General features: G+C 39.1%; 1 protein-coding gene across 13 annotated transcripts in view; it reads left to right on the top strand.

Annotated features, from left to right (window-relative positions):
- CTCFL (CCCTC-binding factor like) overlaps positions 1-24,432 on the top strand; it is a 45,140-nt gene that overhangs the window by 4,333 nt on the left and 16,375 nt on the right. For 3 of the 13 annotated variants that reach the window (XR_004360014.1, XR_004360013.1, XR_004360012.1), the window contains 11 exons: positions 68-543; positions 1,428-1,680; positions 3,288-3,458; positions 4,088-4,221; positions 5,454-5,574; positions 6,428-6,577; positions 7,402-7,562; positions 9,050-9,170; positions 15,966-16,315; positions 18,190-18,300; positions 22,946-23,034. Coding sequence is in view for 3 of the 13 variants with exons in the window: in XM_032704955.1 (XP_032560846.1) it covers positions 325-543; positions 1,428-1,680; positions 3,288-3,458; positions 4,088-4,221; positions 5,454-5,574; positions 6,428-6,577; positions 7,402-7,562; positions 9,050-9,170; positions 15,966-16,186 (1,551 nt within the window). In the remaining 10 variants the exon portion in view is untranslated. Of the gene's footprint in view, positions 1-67; positions 544-1,427; positions 1,681-3,287; positions 3,459-4,087; positions 4,222-5,453; positions 5,575-6,427; positions 6,578-7,401; positions 7,563-9,049; positions 9,182-10,899; positions 11,879-15,228; positions 15,376-15,965; positions 17,601-18,189; positions 18,301-22,945; positions 23,035-24,432 lie in introns of those variants that run through there. The other 10 variants (XR_004360019.1, XR_004360020.1, XR_004360015.1 and 7 more) reach the window with 9 other exon arrangements.

The following is a 24,432-nucleotide window of genomic DNA, read 5'->3' as shown; positions in this document are numbered from 1 at the left end:
GGCAGGGCGGCGGCTTGTCCCGAACGCCCGCGGTTTGGCCTCGTGTTTAACGTCGCCTTTCGAACAGGTTCGCTCAGCACCGTGCGAGGCCTTAAGGGCTGCGGGGAAACCACGGACGGCAGCACAGAAGAGCGTGGTGGGGCCGGGCAAAGCCGAGCGAAGGAGCGCAGCGGTGGCAGTGACCCGAGTGCGGGCGGGGGCTCCGGTCCCCCAGAGCGGTGCCTGTCTCCTCAGGAGGGGGAGAGTGAAAAACACGGGCCCTGCTCACGGAGCGTGTGAGGGCAGAGGAGGAGGAGGAGGAGGGAGCCCGGCAGGCCCCTGCCCATGGCAGCGCTGGCCGGGGCAGTGGTGCTGCCGGGGCAGGCGCAGGGACAGGCCGTGGTGCACAGCGTGTCCCAGGGCATGGCTCTCACCCTGCGGGAAGGGATCTGCGTGTTCTATGACCTAGAGCTGGCACAGGTTCATGTTCTGCAAGAAGAAGGGCAAGAAAAGAGTTCAGAAAGCAAGGCAACTGAGAAACCAGTAGATATGCTCCGGATGGAGGTACAAGTGAAGATATGTTACCTATTAGCTCCTACTATCACGCCGATCCGGTTCTAAGTATCCAGTCCTTTGTACAGCTTTTTATAATCTCATCCCATTTTTTAAAAGACAAACTAAAACTTTAGACTAGATAACTAACTTGTTGAAATTCAGACAAGTTTTTAATTCAGTGCACCAGTTTGGTACTATTTGGTTTGACAGCCTCGATCTCTTAAGTAGCATTACACAGTTTCCCTTCTCTATAATTCAGTTAGTTCAATACTGCAGTGTAGTTGTTAAAGCTGGGTGTGTAATATGGTTTCGTTTGAAATTAATTTTATTAAAAGGACATGCAAACACTGCTATTTATTCTGTTCCAACTGTTGGTTTTATAATAAAATATTATTTTTATTCTTTTAAAATTCATGCAGCACTAGATAAGTTCTGAGGTAGGTCATATTTAATTTAGCTAATGCAAGACATATCACAACCCTGTAATTGCCTTATGACAAAGAAAGCATTACAATTAGGCTGCAGAAGTCAAAAAACTGAGAGCATACTTCTTGTTTTCTTTTAAAAGGTAAATGTACTGAAGTGAAATTTAAAATCTTTTTGAAAAATTAAGATACAGGGGTTTGTGTTCTCAGTAGTGTAATCTTTACATGACACTCTGAAATTTTACATAAAATTTTGAAGACGTAGGGCTCAATTTTAGTAATTTTTCACTTCCCAGTTAAGCTCTTGTATGCTAAATGCAAATTTTTTGTTGCAGTTTTGTCCATCACATTTAAGCCTGAAAATCAAGATGAATTAGTAGCTTGTCTTTTGTTGACTGCTCAGTTGATTTGCCACTAGTGACTGTCGTTGATTGAGAAAGTTGTAAAACATTTTCTTTTTTAAATTAGATTGACAGAGATAAGGATGCCATTGCCTTTGAAAATAACAGCCAGCAGCAGAGCCCATCTGAAGAGGGGGAAGGAAAGAAACCTTTTTCCACAGTTGGGGAAAAAAAGAACCAAAGCTGCAAAGCCAGTGAAAATTTGTCAGAGTTGTGTAATGAAAGTAAAGAGCAGGAATATGCAACTGCATCAGAACAATCGGTTGTAAAAGATTCCAAGAACCTAAAATTTCAGGCTTGTGCACCACATCAGAAAAAAGGTAAAACGTTAACAATGTTTGTAGTTCATTTTTAGATCATGTATGTTGGGTGAGATTTTGAAGCGAGGCTGAAATTTTATATTAAATACAGTGGTAATTGTTGAATTTAGGTTAGGTTTAGTCTTAACATTCTGTGGAAACTTGGAAGAAGAAAAAAAATACCTTTCAGCCTTAAGCGTTAGAAGATCTTGTTCAGGCTGATGTCAGGGGGACATTTTGGATGGCATTTAGAAATTAATGGTCTTTTGAACAGTATGTGGTATGTGAAACCTCCAGGGAGATTTCAAAGTTAATATTGTATAAATGCCTTTGAATAAACCTAGTAATTTATTTAGTCTCTTAATTCATTCAGCTTGAAAATGAGCTTTTTTGAGGGTTTATGGATGAGCTTAGAATTGTTCCACGTTGCTGGCAGAGGGTGGTCGGCAAGTATCAAACAATACCTGTCAGCAAAGCCTTTCCCAGGACCTAAATAAAAGTGACAGAAAATGGCTGATTTAAGATTTTAGAAATGTGAAAGTACATTGCAGAAGTTAAGGACTGACTTGGAAGGGAAAAGATAAGCATCTGTTTCCCTAGAAACTGTGTGTGTGTGCTGGAAAAGTTGGATGACATCAGTGATGTTGAGTCTGTAAACGTGTGTGTTGTAGCATCTGGATGTTAAGGTATCTTGGCTGAGGTTGTTTATGGAAATTGTACAAATTGTTAATGTCCCATGTTTTATTTACGGCCCTTATAGGAAGCACATTTGAGCAGCTTTAACAAAGCTAACAATGTTCTTTTGTGTGGGCATGAATCCACAGTGAATAAGTGACAATAAAGTGGTTTTGTTTGCTGTTACTGAAGTGTCATCTGCACATCTCTGTGTGGTATAAAGCATTGTCTAAAATGCATTTTGGTCTCAGCATGAAAAACATTACAGAGAGTGCACTTGGGAGCTGAGACAACTGTTCTGGAAAGACTCCTCAAATATGACGTATTTGCCATTTCACAGTTTCAGATCTTCTTCGTAACTGAAAGTGTTGCACATTTAATCTTAACTTGTTACTCTCAAAAGAAATTAATTTCTGTTGTGCCATGAACTTTATTCTATGACTTCTTCAAGCAATTGATTCTTCCCCCCCCCCCCCCTCAAATTCAACTAGTAATTCTAAAGAGGCTTTTACATCATGATTTTTTTATATACACTTTACAGATTCAGGACTACCAGAAAGCTGAGAATAGCTTAAGCTGCCATTTCCAAATCTTTGAATAAGCTTCCTTAGTACTAATTACACAGTTGTCCTCAAGAAGTGTGTTGCACAGGTTGTAAGTGCCTTGATGAACCATGTCTTAATGATGATATTGAGAGAAGAAGTCTCATCCTGTCTTGGAGGTGAGAGCTAGGTTAGGAGTTAGGTTTCCTGAGATTAGATTCTAAACTGTATCACTAACATATAGCACTATTTTTAGGGCAAATCACTCAAGTCTTAACAAAGTCCTTTGATATAGAAATACGAAGTATTTTTACCTAAAGTAGAGGGACTCTGAAATTGGTGCTGTTTTTTGAAAATGTAAAGTCATTATTTTATGGCTTGTACAGTCTAAATGTGTCTCTGTTCCAACAGGAGAAAAAGAAGGTTTCAGCTGTTGTTTCTGTTCCTTCACCTCAGCCAGACTGTCAAATCTGAAGCGTCACTTGAAAACCCATTCTGATGAGAAACGTTACTTGTGTCACCTCTGCCCGAAGGCTTTTCGTACAGCAACTCTCCTGCACAACCATGTGAACACACATACAGGTGTCTAATGCTTGAAAATACTTCATTTTACACTCTGTCTGCAAAACTGAATTAACAGGCAAATGACTTTGCCTTAGAGCTGTGATCGTTTTGTACTCAGAAGTTTCTCTGATTTTGTTTGGTGTTCCATGCTGAAAAGACATTGTCTGTTGTTAGTAACTCTCTGTGTACGTGTTTGTTTATTTTATTAAATACCATTCTAAAAATTTTTGGCAAGTGAGTATGACTTCAGTTGTGCCTGATTCCTATATGCATAGTAGAATGTTCTGTGATGTTTTCATTTTGCTGTATAAACATATGAAGCAAAGTGATAAATTGTGTTTATTATAAACTTATATTGTACATATATATTGAAGAAATTCTTTACTGTGAGAAGGGTGAGGCACTGGAGCACATTGTTCAGAGAACCTGTGGATGCCCCAACCCTGGAAATGTTCAAAGTCAGGTTGGGTGGGGCATTGAGCAACCTGATCTAGTGGAGGGGATTTGGTACAAGATGGTCTTTGAGGTTCCTTCCAACCCAAACTATTCTATGATTTATTGTATATAAAAAATCAGATCAGGAAAGGTTCTATTAAAAAATTGTGAATATTAGTGTTAAATAAAATTCTAATGGTGTGTTCTTGCAGGGACCAAACCCTATAAATGCAGTGACTGTGATACAGCATTTGTGACCAGGGGTGAGCTTTCACGACACAGGCGGTACAAACACACCTTAGAAAAACCTTTCAAGTGCACAATATGTGAATACTCCAGTGTAGAAGTAAGTACAATCACTTAGCTTTTTAGAACTAGTTTGAGAACATTTTTATTATGCTGAAACTGCTGCCAGACAATGTGTTTGTGTGAATTTGGTCCTCTTCCTTTACACTTCATTGTATAGACTGTGGGGCAATACTAGCTGATGTCTAGAATAAAGGTCATGTGTTATGTTTATATACTTGATGATGTTTGGTTTTCTTTTCAGAACTGAAATTTTCTTAATCAAGAAATAAAAAACAGAAAGTCTGCTTAGGGGTTCACTTGTTAAAAACAGGCTTTCAGAAATGCACCTGTGATTGAATCACAGTCACCTCTGATTGAATCACTGTCACAGTTTAGTGGATATTCACCATCTGAATTTTTTATGTGCTGTGTCCAGATCTGAAGGTGTAAGCAAGCCTTAACTTTATTCCATGCACCTTACCTTATTAAATAGATTTTGGATAGCTTGCATCTTTAAAAACCCTGACAGTTTATTTTAAATTATTCTATTCTTTCCCTTGTTTCAATAAGGAACTATTCAGCACTCATTGCTCTTCCAGAGCTCTCATTCCTGTGAGCTTTACCTGAATGAGGAAAGTGGAAGGAGCTCTTTAGTACTGCCATGCAAATTGTTTGACTTTTGTATAGCAAAGGTTGGCAGTCATTTAATTGTATTTGAATAGTGTTGTAGATTTGAATGGATCTGTCAGTGAATTCCTTAAATATGTTTATAAATGGAGGAATTGAACATTTGGTAACTCCCATTTGCATACCTACGATATTTATGTAGAACAGATCAGAACAGTAGAACAAAGTAGAATGAAATAAACTTTGCAGCACTGGGACTTGAAGGTGAATAGACTTTGGTTAATGAGTTTGGTCTTTCATTTATTTTCCTGAGTATTTTCAAAGAATTTCATGTTTGGTGTGTCCAAGTAGTGTGAGAGTAGTAGGTATCCTCTTTATAAAATGCTAGCTTTTCTGTTCTTACTATAAAATTTCTTCTAATGTGGACACTAAACATGGAAATAAGACCATCTGGGAAAAGAGTAAAGTGTTGCCTAAAACCACAGCAAGCTGATTGTGCAGGAAAAACGGGGAGGGGAGGAATATGGATGTGAGAGTGCTAATTTTGGGATTAATGCAATATTTTAAATTGCAATGGGTGTATTATGTAAAATTGCTTATATTTTAATCGATTATGTCTCTAATGTAGGTGTTGCTTTAGCAAATCTCTGATTTTTATGTTAGGCCAGCAAAATGAGACGACACATTCGTTCCCACACAGGAGAGCGTCCCTATCCCTGTGACCTTTGCAGTTATGCCAGCAAAGATGCCTACAAACTGAAAAGGCACATGTTAACTCATACAGGTAGGACTCTGCAATGATCAAGTCTATGGCCTTAGGCCCTTAGCATTCATAGGGTTAGAATGATCTAATTTCAGACTCTAAATTAGTCCTTTTTTAATTTGTGATTTTGAGTAAAAACTTGTGAAAAACATGTTCTCTTTAAATTTCTGGATTTGGCTATTGGAGATCTAGCTGTACAGTGCTATTAGTTAGTCTTGCTGCTCTTCCTGAACTGCTTTTATATTAGAAAAATATTTCCTTTATGTACTGTTGTTTTCTGTGGATCAAGTTGTCACTTTTATTTCTCAATTATTTGATTTTATATGGAGTGCATCTGATGGGAGATTTTTAAATGCCTGTTCAAAACATGGACATTTCTGTGGCCCCAGACTGGTAGCGACTAATTTGGTCAAAAGGATTCAATTGCTTAAACATTGAAAGCAGTGTGTTCCAGTCACAGCTCTGTAATGTGCAAGTCTTCTGAGAAGGCAGTTGGTACCTATCCTGTATTTCAGGGTTTAACTTAGCTCAGTTATGATATATAATGTGTGTTATAGTTGATGTTTTAGTTTGTTTCAGAGTGTGACAGTGTGGTTTGAATCAAATCTTCCCAATATCCCCACTTTTCCTTCATTGGTTCATATCTTGAGACAATTTTTGACTTGTAGATTCTGGAAGTCCAAATTTAATGTTGTAATTGGTTACCTAAACTTCTGGAAACTTATTTAGCCATTTGTGCATTGTCAACTAATAGTAACTTTTGGTTGGTCTGGAGACTGTTGCTATTAGAACATGTTGAGGTCTGTGGGAATTTGCACTTGTATCAAATGACTAGACCTTCTAAGCACATGTTATTTTGATATCTTTTTAATAGGAGAAAAACGCTATGAATGTTGTGTTTGCCGGGCCAGATTCACTCAGAGCGGTACCATGAAAATCCATATGTTACAGAAGCACGGAGAAAATGTCCCAAAACACCAGTGTCCACACTGCAGTACCCTTATTTCCCGAAAAAGTGATTTGGGTGAGTTTAAAGGGAAAAAACTGAAAATGAAACGTAGAGATAAGTAAAGGTAAAATTTCACCAAATATGTTGTATTTGACTTCACGCGATCACAAAATATTTCTGTGGAAAATGTATTTGTGTTTTACAGGTAAGTTCCTCCTGCGAGGAGATGTGGTGACACCTTGTGGTTGATGTTTTAATTTGTTTAAAATGCAAAGTAGCAAAGATTCAGCTTTTTCTTTTGCTCAATACCTGTGGCACTGTGACCTTCTGTCTTTCAGTAAGAAATGTTTGAGGCAGCAGAGCTGACCAGTAACTACAAAACCCATATAAAATTTTAAGTTTCCAGAAATATATGAAAAGGTTATATTAAAGAAATAGTTAGACATACAAAATGCCTTTAGAATCTATTTAAGTTTTCAAATAAAGATCCAACCGAAATATGGTAAATATTTGAAGGTAGAAGTGGAATTATTATTTACATATATACAGTTTCTTCATGTATTTTTGCAGTGTTCACTTTGATATTGTAAATACTACTTTGGGTAACATTTTTCAATGAATTGTTGAGTACAGACTAATGCAGGGGGTTACTGGAATTTTTAAAAGTGGTTTGTTAAGCAATTTTCATTGAAATCAGCAGGATTGATTTCTGTGGAAAGTTACACCACCTTGCTGCAACTTTAGTTGTCTTAAACTGATTTGGCTGTTTTAACTGGAGAGAGCACTGAAGGTTCTTTCGTGTTTGCGTTACTCAGGGATGTAAACAGTCCACCTTTCAGTCAAAATTGGGGAAATCAAAAGCCTGCTGTTAAACTGAGTTGTTTTGGATAACTGTTCAGGTGTCCACTTGCGAAATCTTCACTCCTACGTGGAGGAGGCCATGAAGTGCAGTGCCTGTGAGGCAGTTTTTCACGAACGCTACGCTTTTCTTCAGCACAAGAAGACTCACAGAGGAGGAAAAGGATTCAGATGTGCTCAGTGCAGCTACACGTGTAATCAGGTATTTAAATGCCCTGAGAAAATACTGCTTACTCACTTGGTGGTTTGGCAAGGTGGGGTTGGCTTTGGGGTTACATTCACCTGAAGAGAATAAAAGCTTTTGTGCCTGCGGTCTGACTAAAATAGTGTGGTTATATTTATTTCCAGGATAAATTGCTCACAAATAAACAGTGAAAATGAAATCTTCTTATCAAGAAAAGTATTCTTGATAAATCTTTTGTACGTGAACTGCTTAGAAGTATCAAGTAAGAGCAATCACTTTCAGTGATGTCCTGATAAGAACAAAATACAGTATTTGAGCCTGAAATGTGATTTTCAGCAGTGACACAGAATGAATTCAGTCTGAACTGAAAGTTGTATTTTAAAGAGTACATTTAGGATATTTAGGATAGCTTTGGCCTTGATATGTTGGAATGTATCATTACTCTGGTCTGGTTATTTTCTCAGCAATCCTTAATAAAGTTAGGAGGAAAACCTCTGACCTTCTCCACAGGGGAGCAGTATTCCCAGTGTGTTCTTCAGCATCTGCTCACAGTGGAGGATAAATAAGGAGTCTGTGCAACACTCTAACACTTTTCTGGTGCCTGTGAGAGTTGTTTGTACATGTGTCACAGAGCTGGGTAGTAATGTTACGGATATTTTTGTGCTGAATTGCACATAAACAAACCCATACTGGTGAGAAGCCCTTCACTTGCTCGTGCTGCAGCACAAGCTGTTGATGGAAGCAGCTTCTCACTCTTCCCTTTTGGAAGCATCAGGACTGTAGTGTTAAGCCTACAGTTTATGAATGCCCTAAATGTGGTAAGGGCAAAGATAGATAAGGGCAGGGTAAGATACTTCCTTTAAGGGATCTCAGTGGAGTTGTTACTTTAGAAAGTATTGCAGATTGTGTTGGCACAAGGGACTATTTACAAGAGCATGTAGTGACAGGACAAGGGGGAATGGCCTTAAACTGACAGGGAGTAGATTTAGATTGGATATTAGAAAATAAAATCTTTACTGTGAGGGTAGTGAGGCCCTGGCACAGGCTGCCCAGAGAAGCTGTGGCTGCCCCATCCCTGGAAGTGTTCAAGGCCAGGTTGGACAGGGCTTGGAGCAACCTGGGCTAGTGGAAGGTGTCCCTGCCCACTTCAAAACCATATGCAATGAGAACATAGTTCTCATTTTGAGTTAACTGTGCACACTTTAAAGTAAGTGTAACCTTTTTCCCACATACAGATTTTATATGTAAAACTTTATTGCTTATCCAGGAACCAGAAAATGATAAATTTTATTTTATACCCACCAAATGGCAACATTCCTTTAAAGTAGAATTTTAATACATGTTCTGGAAAATCTTCAGGAGTTTTATGAATGTTGTTAACTAAGTCAGTCTTCCACTTAGCATTCCAAAATTTGTCTGTCAGAGCCGTATTTGTTTTGTGTGTGTTAAGTTGCTTACATAGATTAATATCTGATTCATATATTTATTCTTCATTATGCTGACAGAAAAATATGCGTAAGCATGCTGAAAATTGTGGATTGGGGAGGGCAGAAACTGCTGCACCCAGAAAAAGAAGCAAGGAGAAAAATAAAATCCATGAGAACCCCAAGCGTGTTAAGTCAGAAGGTAATCAGCAAGTAAGTTAGAATTTAATCATGTAAATTAGATTCCAGACTAAAAGGCTAAGGCAGTGAGTCTTCCCTGCTGTTTAATTACTGTTTCATAGTGAAGTTAACAGTGGAAGAATACTTCAGAATAGGGTTTTTTGTGTGTCAGAAATTCTCGTCATCTGTATTGGATCATTGCTCAGGTGCCCATTCTGGGCTGTTCCCCTGCTTCAAACGAGTTCCTAAACTCCCTCCTTAGCAGTGCTTACATATATGGTTTTCTTTTCCCTTTTGCAATTTCCCTTTGCCTTTATAAAGGAGAATGAGACCCATCCTTGAGCTGAGCCCTAGTGAGATTTCTTGAGAGCTCATGATTTATAATGCACTGCTTTAATACAGACCGGATTAAAAACTTTTTACTTTCAGGGCTCAGATTGCCTGTTAACCACAAAAGGTCCAGTACATCTTAGTAAAGAAATTGTTCACCACCTTTTTGTCATACTTGGATGAGGTAGTGATCAAATAATAATAAAATGTTTCTGATTTAAATGGCCTCTCTTACACTACAAAAATGAGCAGGCCCATTTATGAAGCTCGTCTGTGCAGTCAGAAAATCACCCATAATTACTCAGTGCTGCTCTTTGTGGGTAGCTCTGGAGCACTGAGTGTTTATTCTGTCACTTCAGTCTCTGCACTGTTGCAGGGTGAGAGCTGGTTGTGTGTTTCCAAGGTCACCTTCAGGGCCACCATGGCCAAAAAGTAGCTTTGCCTGAGCAGAATATCCCGTCATTTGCCCCTGTGCTTCCCAGATGGTGTTTGAAAGCCATAATAGTCTCCTTGATAGGATTCCTCAGGTGATTTTTGTGGAGTAAGAGACAAGAATGCAGATACATCTTTAGCCTAGGTGTCCCAAAACCTTACCTTTTCATATATCAGGTTGTATCTGCACTGATTCGTGGCCAGTGACACTGAGAGAAAATCTGACATAGTGAGGAGAAGAAATGTTGGAGCTTTTCTGAATCTGATGAATATATATCAGCAGCTGAGTTTACATTAGCATTGACACTTCTGTTTTCACTGGTGAGGCTGTAATGGTATGGTTAGAGAAAAGTGTTACAGCTGCAGTGTTTATGTTTTTGCAGTAATTAGATTTTGCTGTTATTAATGTTTTCCTACATGGGAACAGCTTCTTTTTAGTATCTTGCAAATATCTTCATCTGAAAGCTTGATTTTTCTAGAGCTATGATAATGTATTTTTAGATGTTTTTCATGCAAATACTCAGTTCATAAATTGACTCACACAAATATTAGAAATTTCTGTGCTGTTTCAGAAGGTTTTTCCCCAAAGTTGATGTTTGCAAGTTTTTATATATCAGTGTCCACTTCCTGCACAACTTGAAGGGGCCTGTGGGATCCTATGTGTGGCTTTACAAAAGACAACTTGTGAGACTGGTGTTGTCAATGATTTGCTCTTAATAATAAAAAAGAAAAAGGATGCATATGATAATTAAATTTCCAGTTAAATAATGCTTAGTTTTCCTCTGATGAGACCATACTCAGTAATGTGGCTTGTAATGTAATATTTAACCTAAGATAGATTCATTCCCCAAATAAAGTGTAAAAGATGTTAGTATATATTGGCAGTATTTTCTCCACTAAATTAAACTGCATATTTGTTAAATTTATTGAAAGATTTACTTGTCTTTCAGGTTAATCATCACAATATTTAAATTTTTTTTTTCTCAAAGTTGCCCTGAAATCATTCCAAGATGTCTCTACTGTGAAAAATGAACATTGTGCCAGTGAGATTGTTCCTGTTTTAGATGGGATGGAAACAGCAGCTCTGAGAGAAGACAAAACAGAAGCAATTTGTGAAATGGATTCTCAACATGATGGACAAATAACTCACAAACAGACTGATCTTGCTTGTTCTCAGTGGTTGTAACTGACCATTTCAAAGTGTGGAACTACCTCCAGTTAGGAAGTTAGAAAAGGTGCTGGTTGAAAGCTGTTGAAGCCTCTCTGTGCTCATATTTCTTCTTGCTGCAATTTCTGCTGTGTAGCCTAAATACCACTGCCAAAGTGTGAAAATTATAGGGAACCTTTGCCTGGTTTATTACATAAATGTGATAACAGAATGAGAAAAAATATAGCTATTTTCAGAGTAATTTATTAAGAAATGGATAGGTTTGTTTCACCTTGCATTTCATTTTTCTCCAGCCTCACTCACAGAATTGCAGATTGATCTGAGGCAAAGTTCTGCCTCAGTAGCTCTATAGCACTGGGAGCTGCATGAACTTCAGATGGTTTGTGCTTTGCTGGGGTGAGCACATGAAAGGCAGTGATTTTTTAATGCAAGGAACATTTACTAAACCTCCTTTCTGCAGACACTTTAGTTTCTAATAGAATTCATGATGCTAAAACACAATTTTGTGAAAAAGCATTTCTGTGAAAAAATACATGGACAGGAATTACCATTTAGGTGACAGAAACCTCGTTCAGTTTTGTAGTGTTTTGGCAAACACTGAGAAGTCAGAGTGCTTGAATTCATCAAAATTTGTCACTGGCTTTGTTTTTCCATTACAGTTATTTGAGTTATAACGATACATATTTATTGATTTGTTTCTGTTTTCACAATGGTAAAGTTTTAGTAAGCTCATTTGTTCTTAACAGGACTTAAGAATACTTTTGTCCATGATAATTGATTAAATAATATTGTTCACTTTATTCTTGTTGTGCTGTTTCCATTGATGTTATAAAATCTAAGCAGCAGAGTTGTTTAAATTACTTGATGAATTTTATGAATATATATTATTCATTTAATAGTTGTTAATAACAAAGCTGGCACATTCTGTACCGACATATAAGAATCAGACTACATGAAGTGGAATATGAATGTAGTAATAAAAGATGTATTTATATCTGAACTTGCAAAATTATTTTTTCAGTTAGAAGCTGGAAATGCATCCTTTTGGGAATCAAGAAGGAATGGTTTGACCTCTTCAGGAGTTCATTCCTAGTGGTCTCATGCTTTATAACAGCAGTGATTGTTCTTCATGATTAAGTATTTGCATAACTATGCAAATACAAATATTTTTGTCATTATTCAGATTGGTGTCTTACAAAGATTTAATTATATATTTAGACCAGTATGCATGTATTAATATCTTTTAAAGTAATACATATTCTGAACAGATTCCAATTTTTTAAATATTTTAATTTAGTAATTTTGGAGGAGTTGCTAAATATACCGGAATTATTCATGTCATGAAACAGATAAGACTGAAGTATTCTATAGTATTCTCTAACAGCGTTCTCAGATAATTGAGTTATATGGGAAAGAAGAGGAAGCTTGCTTTCCAGGTTTCCCCTGCGAGGTGAAACTGTCCCCCGAGGAGGTGGGGAAGAGGAGCCGAGGCCGTGGATGTTCCTGCGGGCAGGATTTGGGGAGCGGCCCTTCCCGGCGGTGCCCGCAGGGGGCAGTGGGGGGTCACGGCCGGGCCGGGAATCGCTGCCTCGGTCACTCCGTCACGGTCCGGGGCCACTCCGTGCGTGGCAAGGCGATATAAAAAGAGCTCTTTGTTGCTAACGAGTCCTAGTGTCACTACAAAGTGTGGTCGTCCCTGCCGGGAAAGAGGGTGGGATGTACACACCTGGGTTCTGCTGGAGCTGTTAGAGAGCATCCAAAGGAGAGAAATGGAGATGGGGAAGCCGTGTGAGGAGCAGCTGAGGGCACTTGGTGTGTTCAGCTGGAGGAGACTGAGAGGAGACCTCACTGCAGTTACAACTTCTTCAAGAGGGGCAGAGGAAGGGCAAGACTGAGCTCTGCTCTGTAGGGACCAGGGACAGGACCCAGGGAATGGCCTGGACGTGTGTCAGGGGAGGTTTAGGTTGGATATCGGGAAAGGGTTCTTCCCCCAGAGGGTGGTCGGGCACTGACCAGGCTCCCCAGGGCAGTGGGCACAGCACCAAGGCTGACAGAGCTCAAGGAGGGTTTGGGTGACACTCTCAGGCACGGGGTGTGACTCTTGGGGATGGGCCTGTGCAGGGTTAAGGGTTGGACTCGATGATCCTTGTGGGTCCCTTCCAAGTCAGCATATTCTGTGAATCCTGGCTGGGGTGGGATGGGGCTGCCTTGTTGCTCCTGGCATGGGAATTTGTCCCCACTGGGGCTGGCACAGGCTCAGCTGGATGGCCAGTCCCTCCACGTCCATTGGCTGTGACACTCCTTCATCCCTGCACGTGCCTTTGCTGTGTTTGCCTTCAGCTTTCCTTTACTTGGCTGACTTGGCAGGTGTGTACCACCAGTGCAAGGCAGGTGCAGTTAACATGCAATTAATATACATTAGGGGCATGCTAATATATTTTCTGGTACTGATAAAAGATTTTAATGTATCAGTAAAGTTATTGTTTATTGATAATTTCAACTGCTTATCTAAGAAATCCTTACCTAAAGAGGTTTTATGGCCTTTAACAAGCAACAGATTTGTTAGACAAATTTTAGAAGTCCTTTAAGGTGAGGTGAAGTGTGCACGCAGGCCATGAGGAGTGATCTGGCCCTTTGATAAAAAGGGTGCACTTGTCAAACCCAGTAGAATTCTTTTATGTGTTCTCCAAGTGAAGTGTTGACACAACAGTGTGGGAACAGTGCACAGTCAGCATCACCACAACACTGGGTCCTTTCATGCTGTGATGTAAGATTTTACCATGAGATGGTCTTTACTCATCATCTAAGCATTATTCTGGTAGAGTAGATGAGGAAATGGTGGATTTCCAGCTGATTTCCATTTTTGTGAATGTTCCAAGAAATGTTCTTGAACTGTCATCGTAGCGTTCCTGCCATCCTCTCCTTTGTATCCAAAATAATCTTTTTCCTGTCTTTCAAATCTTTTTGCTGATTACCAAGTCTGGATTAGGCAAACATGTCTGCTGTCTGTCGGCACATCTACTGAAGATCTTTGCCATGATCACTTTTTTGTTAGCTACACAAATTTGGTTATTTAACAATCTCACAACTATACTGCAAAGATAACTGACAAAAAATTAACAGATGGGAATGTAATTGTTGTTGTGAGGAAGCCTCACTTTCTCTCAACTATAGCTGTGTTGTCCCCATTGTACAGATGAGAAAGATGATACACAGAACAAAATTAATCTCTGATTTAATCCTTTTGCCTTCAGGAGCAATGAAGCCTGCTGATGATACAGTATGCTGCTGCTTATTACTAGTTTAATTTCACTGAACTAGAAATAGAAACCTGGGGTGTTGCAGCGTGTAATGATTAAGTTACATTAGCAGAAGGTGGTGAGCAAATAGGCAAGGACCTGAAGACATAAAGCCAGTGCTGTTAATCACTTCCAGAGACACTAGAATCAGAATATTAAAGCTGAAATAACATTTATAATTTCTTAAAGGTCAGTGCTTAAGATGATATGAAGGCACTCTGGCAGGATGACTAACAGCCATGGGCATGAGTGTAGAGCACCCCATAAGGAGGAAATGCAGAGGGGTTTGTCTGATGGCAATTGGAAGGTTCATAGAGGAGACACAGGCTCCATAGTCTTAAGACCTTTCTGAAGTAGGAAGAGTAAAATGAATATCACTTTCCTTTTACAGAAAAAGAGGCCCTTTTTGCTGTCCTTCCCCCTGAATGCAAGCTCCCTCCATGTGGTCCCCAATGGATGACTGAATTATGGCTGACAGGGTTATATATGGCTCTAACAGTAACTTCCACTCGCACAGTTTTATATCTACTTTTTGTTTTGTTTAAGAAACTGAACGTGCATTTGAAAGCAATTTACATTAATACAGTATGTCTTCAGGCAAACATCTTTCCCTGTTGCTGAGCTTTTAAACAGCCCAGCTATTGTTTGATGTTAGTCACAGAAACAGCTGGGCTCTGTCTGGCATTGGGGGGTGTGAGTGTTTCAAAATGGTAAAGCATTTTTGGACAGTTTTGGTTCAATCTGTTTTCACTTTGAATTGACACTTGACAATGAAGAATTTAGTTTCTTTCTCCTTTGGTAATTGACTGAGTTACCTCTGTAAATGATTTTGTTTATTTTTCACTTTGGAGGTTTTTTCCCAGATTGTCTGTTGTTGGTTTTATCCCTGCCCTGTCCATATAACAACATTTGCAGCTGATGGGAGGAATGCAAAGGAGTGACATTGTTGATTGCTTTGATAAGAAAGAGCCTTGCTTTTATTATCAACTAATTAAATGGTAGGTAGCAGCTAATGGTCATTAAAATTAAGCCTTGGAACTGCCATCCTTTTTCTGGAAGAACTGTATGCTGAGAGAATTAAGCTCTTCTCCCTTTAAGGCAAAAGTGATATTTCGTTTTTCTGTTACAGTCAGTCATCAGTTGTTTCACTGCAAAGTGAAAGTTATAAAACTGTTTATAGTTGGTATTTTCCAATTCCATTTTAAATGTCTTACTGTTTGAACTGAGTCATTTATCCCTTCATCATTTAGCATTACTGATTGTGAATTTAAATAGTTTAATTTCACATGGGCTGTACCCTCCTGGCCATGCCCTCTGACAAAACTTATGCAGGAGTTTTACTTCAGTAAAAATTGTGTGATAATGAATGTCATAATAGTGTTAAGGTAAGACTTTGCTCCATCTTTGCATAGGTGTAATTTTATAGTCAATTCAGTTGGTTCAGTGACTTCATTCCAGCTGAATGCGAAGTGAGACAGAGGGTTTTGGGGCAAACTTCCAAAAGCTGACACAAAACCAACAAAGAAGAGAAGAGGAGAATACCCAGCACTTTGAATCCGAAAAAGATTTATTTCTGCTTCTCTTGCAGTGCCCCAGGAATGCAGGAGCGTGTGGAGGTGCTGCTGGCTCCATCCTGCCAGGAGAACAGCCCAGGAGGGACCTGCTGTTCCTGCCGGGCTCCCCTCGCCTGGCAGATGCAGCCTGGCTGCAGGAGGTCACTGTGGGCAGCCAGGCTGCCCTAATGTGGGGGTTTCTCCTTCTCAGGAGCAGCTGATTGAGTCGAAACAATACTCTGCTTTCCCCATTTGATGATGAAGACTGACAGTTTGTAGGAGATGAGTCAAAGGTCACTGATGAGAAGATCCATCCAGATAATTGCTGTAATTGCACCCTGAGGATGCAGCTCCCGTCACAAAGCATCAGGCAGTGACTCTGTTGGTAAATATATACTTGGAAGTGAACTTCATCCTGTGCTTTAAATCAGGAAAGTTCTTTCATGAGATATAAATGAAGAAAGTTCTCTTGATTTTTTTTTTTCTTAATCCAGCCATGTTTTCTCCTGTTGGCAGATGAATAGGAAATAGCCCCATTCTGAAACAGAGGAGTAATTGTGATTTAAACATAAAATTGCCATTTAGTGTTAAATCCTTTGATGAATACACAAGCTGTTGTTACTTCACAACAAATATCAATAAGCAGCATGAATGAATGAATATACATAATTCATAATATTTAACTTGAAAGTGAATCTTTTTCTTACAGTGATTGATTCATTTTTTTATGTTTGTCCAGTGACTTCTTTACAACTTAATACAAAAAGCTTTTCTGATGGAGAGTGAACAGTAACAGACACAAGCAGCAGGCCTGCCACAAAATTAGCTCTTTATTCCACCCCTTCACAAGGCCCAGAAATCAGCAATGCTAAAATATTAGGATGAGAATTCATAGTGGGGAATCAGAAGCAATGAAAGGATGTAAAATTTCTCGGATTATCAGTACTTGCTGTTAAATTAAAACTCGACTATTCTGATGTAAAACTCAAAATTAAGAGCCTTATAACAGCTAGGTAGCAATTTCAGATATTGGGGCCCTAATTTCTTAAACTTGTAGATGAGAGGAAGGTGAAACCATTTGGATTTCCTAAAAAACATAAGGAGTTTGAGGTTATTTATCCGTCTCAAAATGCGATAAAGTGTAAATATAACTTTCAGAAGCATCAGTGGCTCGGTCTGTGCAGGGTTGGGTGGTGCTGTGGTACCCAGTGGTGTTTCCAGGTGAACAAAACCTTGTGTGCTCCAGCCTGTGAGTGCACTGGCTGTGAAAGCAACTACCCGCTATTTAATGGGTGTAGGCAAAGCTGTTTCGTGTGATGTCCACTGAAATCATTGATCAATTTTTAATTTTCAGAACTCAGGCTGTTCTGTGGCTGTTTACAAAACCAGAAAAATTCCCTCTAAGATTTTGCGATAATGACATTCACGATCAAATCCTTATTTTTAGAAACTGATTTTTTTTGTTGTTTTTTAAGTGCTCCGACTTGAGGAAATATATCTTCCCTAAATACATGTGTACTCTTGCTTAATTAAGAAGTAATTTACGTAAGTCCTTGTGCTGCATGATATAGAGACCATTAGCAAGGAAGTGAGGAAGTGATGAAATTTGTTCCCTTCTAGCCCACGCTCCCTGGGACACTCATCTAGCCTGGGAATCAGCACAAACTGGGCACATAAGTATATTTATTTACATTTACCATGATGCTTAGCTGTTAAGAATGTCCTTTTCTTTTGAATATGACTCAATTTTTTATGACTGTGCGTTTAGAAAGAAATTGTAAACAGTATTGATCATTGAAAGCAGCCTGTTCTTTGCAGTGTAGATAAACTTTCTGTTCCAAGCTTATATTCATGCCTTACAAAAGGTACAAAAATAATGACATCATTTCATGTTTCTTTGTAATGTTACGAAACCAAGCCAACCTCATGCTTCTTACTGAGCAGAACTAAAATCCAAAAGCTTTGTGGTTGCATTGCTGATTGAAAACTGGGAAAATAAGTAACACCATTATCAATCAGACAGCCCTTGGCTCTTAGAGTTTAATTATATAAAGAATCAGAAACATCAAACAGAGGCTGTGCTCAGTAGGGAGTGGGAATGGCAGGAACTAACTCAAATATAAAGATTATGTTGTGGTTTTTTACCTCAAACAACTGTGTTTGAATGTTGTCTATACCACAGAACACTTCCTATTTTAACAGACTGTTTCTTTGCCCATAGGGGAATTTTTCTTCCTTTTTTTTTTTTTTTTTTTTTAGTAGAGGTCCAAGGGATTGGAAGCAAAATATTTGTTTTTGAAAGAAGTTACAGTGTTCGTTTTCTGTCAAAACTCCATAAAGGATTGTGATTCCCCAGCCATTAGTGAGGAGGTGAGTGAGCAGCCAGCATTACACATGATCCTGTTTGTTAACAGACATTTTCATTCACCATTCAGGCTCTGTGTGTCCTGTATCAGTTTTCTATGGTTACCAGAAGCTGACAGAATGAAGAAGTGCAGGGTAACCTGGTGTTGCTCTAAACAAAGGCTTGTTCCTCTCCGATACTCTCTGGGGCTGGTTTGCATGTTGGGGCATGTTCCTTTATACCAACATTTAGACAAAGGCAAGGGGAGAATAACATTTTCTGGAAACTACTTTGGTCTTTTTCAATCTGCTGTTATTTCCTCCTTCCTGGATTTTTCTGTACCAACTCCAAGCAAGTGTGATAGGGAAGACAAGTCCCCATCCCTAAAGTACACACCAGTGTAGATACTATAATAATAAAACTTTGCTCTCCTGTTACAGTTTATTCAGTCAAGTTTCTTTTATATTCAGTGAAATTGCTGAGACTTTCCACGCTGATAAAGGCTGTGGTATCAGACATAGTGATTTACATCACATAACTCTCATGCAAGTATTAATATAAACTTGTCTTTACTGCTAAGAAATAAGTAGGTAGTAACATAGTCATAAGAAAAATTGTGCCAACATAGATTAGTACATTTATAATTAGATGAGTACAAATTGTTTGTAGGTTTCAGACTCCATTTAGTACAGTAGAATATGCATGCAATCTGTAAAATGGAATGATTCCCTGATTACTTTGGTTGAAATTCCTTTGAAATAACAAACATCTAGTTCAGAATAGAATTGTACCTTTTTTGTATTTGTTCAATAACGGTCTGATATTATGGTTGTCTTATTTATGCCTTTTGTCACTTATTCGTGCCCACCATAGGTCTTGATATTTATTTATGATTAATTTAGTTTCTTTAATTCAAATATGCTCTTGAAAGTCTCTCCAAAAGCTCCTGCTCGTGGGAAACTAACAGGCTTACACCAAACATATCTGTCACTACTAAAAGCTATTTGATAAGAGACTTGGGAAAAGATCTGCTTAAAATACAGCATAAGAGAACTGCAAAAAACAGAGTTCTTGAGACAACTGCTGCACAGGAGCTCTGGCAGCTATTTTTGCTGGGAGTGCTTTGAGTGGAAGACAAACATGGTCAAATTAGCTAAAATGCTGGAAGTTCAGTCAAGGATACTGCCTTAAATAGTTCACCCAGAAAGGACGAAGCTTTCTTAGGGCAGCCTCTTCAGAATTCCAATTGCAGTTAGAATTTTTAATAAATAAATATCAGATATAGTAATTTTTCTGTGATTTTGTTTTGCAGCGGATCATTGGAATGTTCTGAGGTCAAATTCAGCCCTCCTAACTATGGAATACTCACTAGCAACAATATATATCTGAGAGTTGACCTTGATTAATATTGTTGTTTTCCTATGCTAGGTTATATTTTTTTGCTATTCATGGCATAGGTCACGTTGCTGGAGAAAAAAAGTACGATAACAAGATGTTAAAATTTAAAGGAAAATATGTTCATTATTGGCTTACTTTTACTGTGCAATGGTTTTTACTTCTTGCCAAATATCTGCTATTTGACCTTCTCTGGGCTATGATAATATTGACCTAAAGAGCACAGGAGATCATCTTTCAGTGTAGGAATAAATTCAATATTTTCTCATAAATATTTTTCATAGAGCCATAGAATACCGGGTTGGAAAGGTCCTCAAGGATCATCTGGTCCAACCTTCCTAGACAAAAGCACAGTCTTGACAAGATGGCCCAGCACCCTGTCCAGCTGAATTTTAAACATGTCCAACTTTGGGGAATCCATCCCTGGGAGATTGTTCCAACGGCTAATTGTCCTCATTGTGAAAAATTTCCCTCTTGTGTCCAAGCAGAATCTCCCCAGCAGTAATTTGTACCCATTACCACTTGTCTTTTCCATGTGACTCCTTGTAAAAAGGGAGTTTCCATCTTCTCTGTAGCTACCCCTTAAATAGTGGAACGTGGCGAGGAGGTCTCCCTACACCTTCTTTTCTCAAGGCTGAGCAAACCCAGTGCTTTCAGCCTTTCCTCACATGGCAACTTCCCAGTTCTTTGATCATCTTTGTGGCCCTTCTCTGGCCCCTCTTCAGCCTTTCCACATTTTTTTTGTATAGCAGGGACCAAAACTACTGAACAGTGTTCCAGGTGAGGTCTGACAAGTGCTGAATCGAGTGGGATAATAAGTTCTTTATCTCTGCTGGTGATGCTCCTCTTGATGCCGCCCAGCATCCTGTTGTCTCTCTGCCACAGCAGCTCACTGGTCACTCATATTGAGCTTGTTGGCCACCAGGACAGCCTGGTCCTTTCCCACAGAGCAGCTCCCTAGTGAAGTAGATTCAGACCCTAATGCATCACTTTCTTAGTATCAGTAAAGCTTCATTTTTTTGGGTCAAATTTGGGGGGAAAATCAGTGTGCCTAATGCTGGGCATCCTTATTCTTCTCTTCTGGTGCTCTCTCAGGTGAAATGATCACCTACCAGCACACTGTCTTTCTCAAATACTCCATGCTGGCTTATCCCTGGTTCTCATGCATGTGTTTCCTTCTGTGCTACCATTACAGCCCCCATATACATACCTGACACTGCAAATATTCAGCCTTATCCTTGATCATTCCCCTTCTCCCATCTCAAATCCCTTCAGCTGCCACAAAAGCTTTATGGGAGTTCCAGTCTTTCCCAAAATGCCATATGTGTGGGTGTGATCCCCCCCCCTCTGTTAATTAACATTGGCAGGCACAGACCAGTTTCTAATCATGTGGGTAGGTGGTGGCTATACTCAGCCCACTTGTATGAAAGATTAATTTCCAAGTGCAAAAAAAGTAGAATGAATTCAGCGGAACCTTCGTGGCGACCTCTTTGCCAACACAGCCCCTTGCTGTGGTTTTGTGTTGGTCTCAGCAAAGGGTTAACTGTGCACAACCAGTCCCCTCACTGCCTCTGCTAAAGGAACATTAATTATAGAGAGCCCGAAGGATCCAGAGCTAAAAAGCCTAAAAAGGCTGAGTAGTATTTAAAACCAAGACAGTCAAATAACCGGTTGGATTTGATCTCTAATAAATTACTATGTTCTGATGGTAAAATTCAGCAAGAGTGTGACAGTCAGATGGGGAGGTTGGCAGCAAAAGTTTTAAAAATAAATAGTCTTAAATTGCAGGAAATTACAGCAAGCAGCTCCTTGGAGTTATTTTTCTGCACGCATTGTGTGTCTGAGAAGGCAGGCAGCCTGCTGGCAAGCTTTTGACCTTTTGTGTGTGAAATAAAATATGCAGGTGCAATAGTGTGAATGCACAACGGGGGACAGTGACTTTCAGCTGTGGGTTTGAGTGCTGGGGGCCCTGCAGGGCTGCCGGGAGCACTCCAGATTAGCTCCATTAAACTTGAGAGCAACACAGGGAGAGGCTGTGGCTGTAAAGAATTGCAGAATATGTGTGTTTCCTACAAATATTCTTGTATTCCATATCTGTAAATCAGCCGATGGAAGACTTGTGTTAAATGATCTTGCTGAGAGCTGGTCTGATTCTCGTGTTACTCTATTTGTGTTTCAGTCTGGAGTGACTCTTCTCAGGGCAGTTGAGTTTAGTTCAGTGACACTGCTGCCACTGTGATCTCACTCCCAGTTCTTTTTCTGAAAGGAAATCCATACCTGCATGGCAAGGACTTCTTCCCACTGTAACTATATTCCAAATTCCTAAACCTGCTAAGTAAATATGAATGAGAATGACCAATGTAAAGAAGGTGCTATAGGTAGAAAGGTGACAGTAACATTGGGAATGTCAGCACTGCAGTGGCTGGAGAAATATGTGCTCTCAGTTCTCCCTCTGCAACAGAAGGAGCAAGAGTCCTGGATCTCCATGGACAAAAGGAGTTGCTCCACTGAGATATTCAGTGTTTATCAGATCAGTGTTCCCATAGACAAAACTGAAGAGTTCCAGTAATTCAGTTATCAGAGTTTAATGTTGTTGTTCCTGTTCCAGTGTTTGTCAGTTGCTCAGGCATGAAAAATCACCGGTTCCTACTGTGGGAAAACCCCCACGCTGTCCCAAACACTTCCCTGTCTTTATAAATCATGGAGGAACACATAAGAAACTTACACAGAGCATTAGGAATCCGAAATTTTATCTACCAATAATTCACATTTAGAACCAATTTTTAGCTTCATATTCTTATCAAAATATTGAAGTTAAAGGATTCATTCTTGGAAGCTTAAATAACCTATACAGAGATATTTGTACTCCTGTCTAGGTTTTACAACTAAAACCAGTTCTAACTATTATCTGCTGGTGGCACCATTACACCAGAAGAATTTATTATCCAAGTCTTAAATGAAAAACTTCTACAGATTACACCTTTTAATCTGATTTAATGGGAAATTTTATTTTTTTTAATTTCCTCATAGTTTGATGTTAGTAAACCAAGCTATTTTGATGCCATGGGGCCTTTGTGGGTGAATTTTAAAGACATGAGCTTAATAAGGAACCTAGTGGTGATGTAACAGGGAAGGAAATTGGCTGGCAGTGTCACCTAAAGTGGGTGATCCTTTATGCAGTCACACCCTGGGTTTTTTCCTGCATCAGGAGTAATTCTAGATTGAGTTTTATTTCCCACACCATCTTTTTTTTTTTTCTTTTTTTTTTTTTTTCAGAAATCTTGACAAAAAAAACAACTTAGAATGTGTTTCTTCTTTTGGATGAGGATTACTCTCTGATACTTGACTTTTCTAACTGTAAGCAGGTAGGAGCAAGACCCTTAATCTTGTTTCTCTGCTCTAAATTTTGACACTGGTTGGGTTTCTCATATGATCTGCTGATAAAAGCCTTCCCAGTAGCTCTTCATTTGCTACAGAATGGCTGAACACAGCCATTAGATTTTTATCTGTGGGGCGACCACACAGACAAAACCATTTGCTTTTGTTAGTGGATAAAATGCACCTGATGGTGTTTTCTTCCCCAGCTCGTACTTGAAAAACCTATGGATTAAAAACAAGACCCCATTTTTGAAACATATTGTGGTGTTTGCATGGTCAGAGAGGTGCAGGGGGGGGTTGTTTTGGTTTGTTTTTCATGTAATGAACACTGAACATTCACAGTCTCTGAATACACTTTCTGTGCACTCTATAGATGTAGTTACATATGTGTGTATGTAATGCCTGTACTGTACCTTCCTGCTGCCTGAAATTTAATTTTTAAGGATTACTGCCATTGCCCTGCTGTAAATGTTAGTAGTGGGCTCAGGAAGTGCCAGCAGTGCTGATCAGAGCACAGAGCAGGTGTTCCAGGTAGATTCATGTTGTGTTTACCTCACCTGAAATGCTCCTCTCTCCAGATTTGCTGTTGGTCACTGCTGGAAGAAGGTTGGTGTGTTTGGTGGCTTCTCCTCCCGCCCATGAATAGCACCAGTTGGTAGCTCAATATTTTCTGTGCACTTTTTCACAGAAATAGATTGCAGAAGGTGTTTTGGATGTGCATTTTGCACATGTTTAGTAGTTGCTAGGCTTCCTGAATCTCACTCTGCATTCCCTTTCCAACTTGGACAAAAATTTTGAGGTGTGAAAATGTCTGATTTTGTATTTTTCTATTTTATTTATTTCGCTGATCTTGTCCTAATCCTGCATGAAATTTCCTAGACTGTTTCATTTTTGATATATATTGATATATAACTATGTGGGCCGCTTATATACCACAGAATATTGTGCAGTCTGACTTCTCCTGTGGCTCAGAGGCAGTGACTTCAAACACAGAGTGCTATTTCTCCACACAGGTTTCTTCTAAATTTAATTTTTAGCTTAAAGTTATGAAGGTTGAAAATTTTTAGTAGTTACCTAAATTAATCTTTGTCCTCCCTGAAGACACAAACACTTCTTAATTAAATACATAGTGGATTCTATTAATTCTGTTTCTTACAAGGAAGTGATTGCTGCAGTCTTCTTCCTTTACTCAAAAATGGAAGAATCACACAACACCTCAGTCCATTATAAATGTTCTTATCCATGGCCCATGATCCTGTTTGTCAGGATTAAATAAGAGAGAAAATTATTCAGTTTATAAATCCTCTCATAAAACCTGGTACTTTTCTTTTTCTCCCAATTTTAGAAAACTCAGATTCACTCCATGTTACTCTCTCCTTCTCATG

This window comes from Chiroxiphia lanceolata, chromosome 17 (assembly GCF_009829145.1).
Source record: "Chiroxiphia lanceolata isolate bChiLan1 chromosome 17, bChiLan1.pri, whole genome shotgun sequence".
In the NCBI taxonomy this organism is placed as follows: domain Eukaryota; kingdom Metazoa; phylum Chordata; class Aves; order Passeriformes; family Pipridae; genus Chiroxiphia; species Chiroxiphia lanceolata.
Note: the sequence above shows the minus strand (reverse complement) of the source record. Positions and strands in the feature narration are given on the sequence as shown.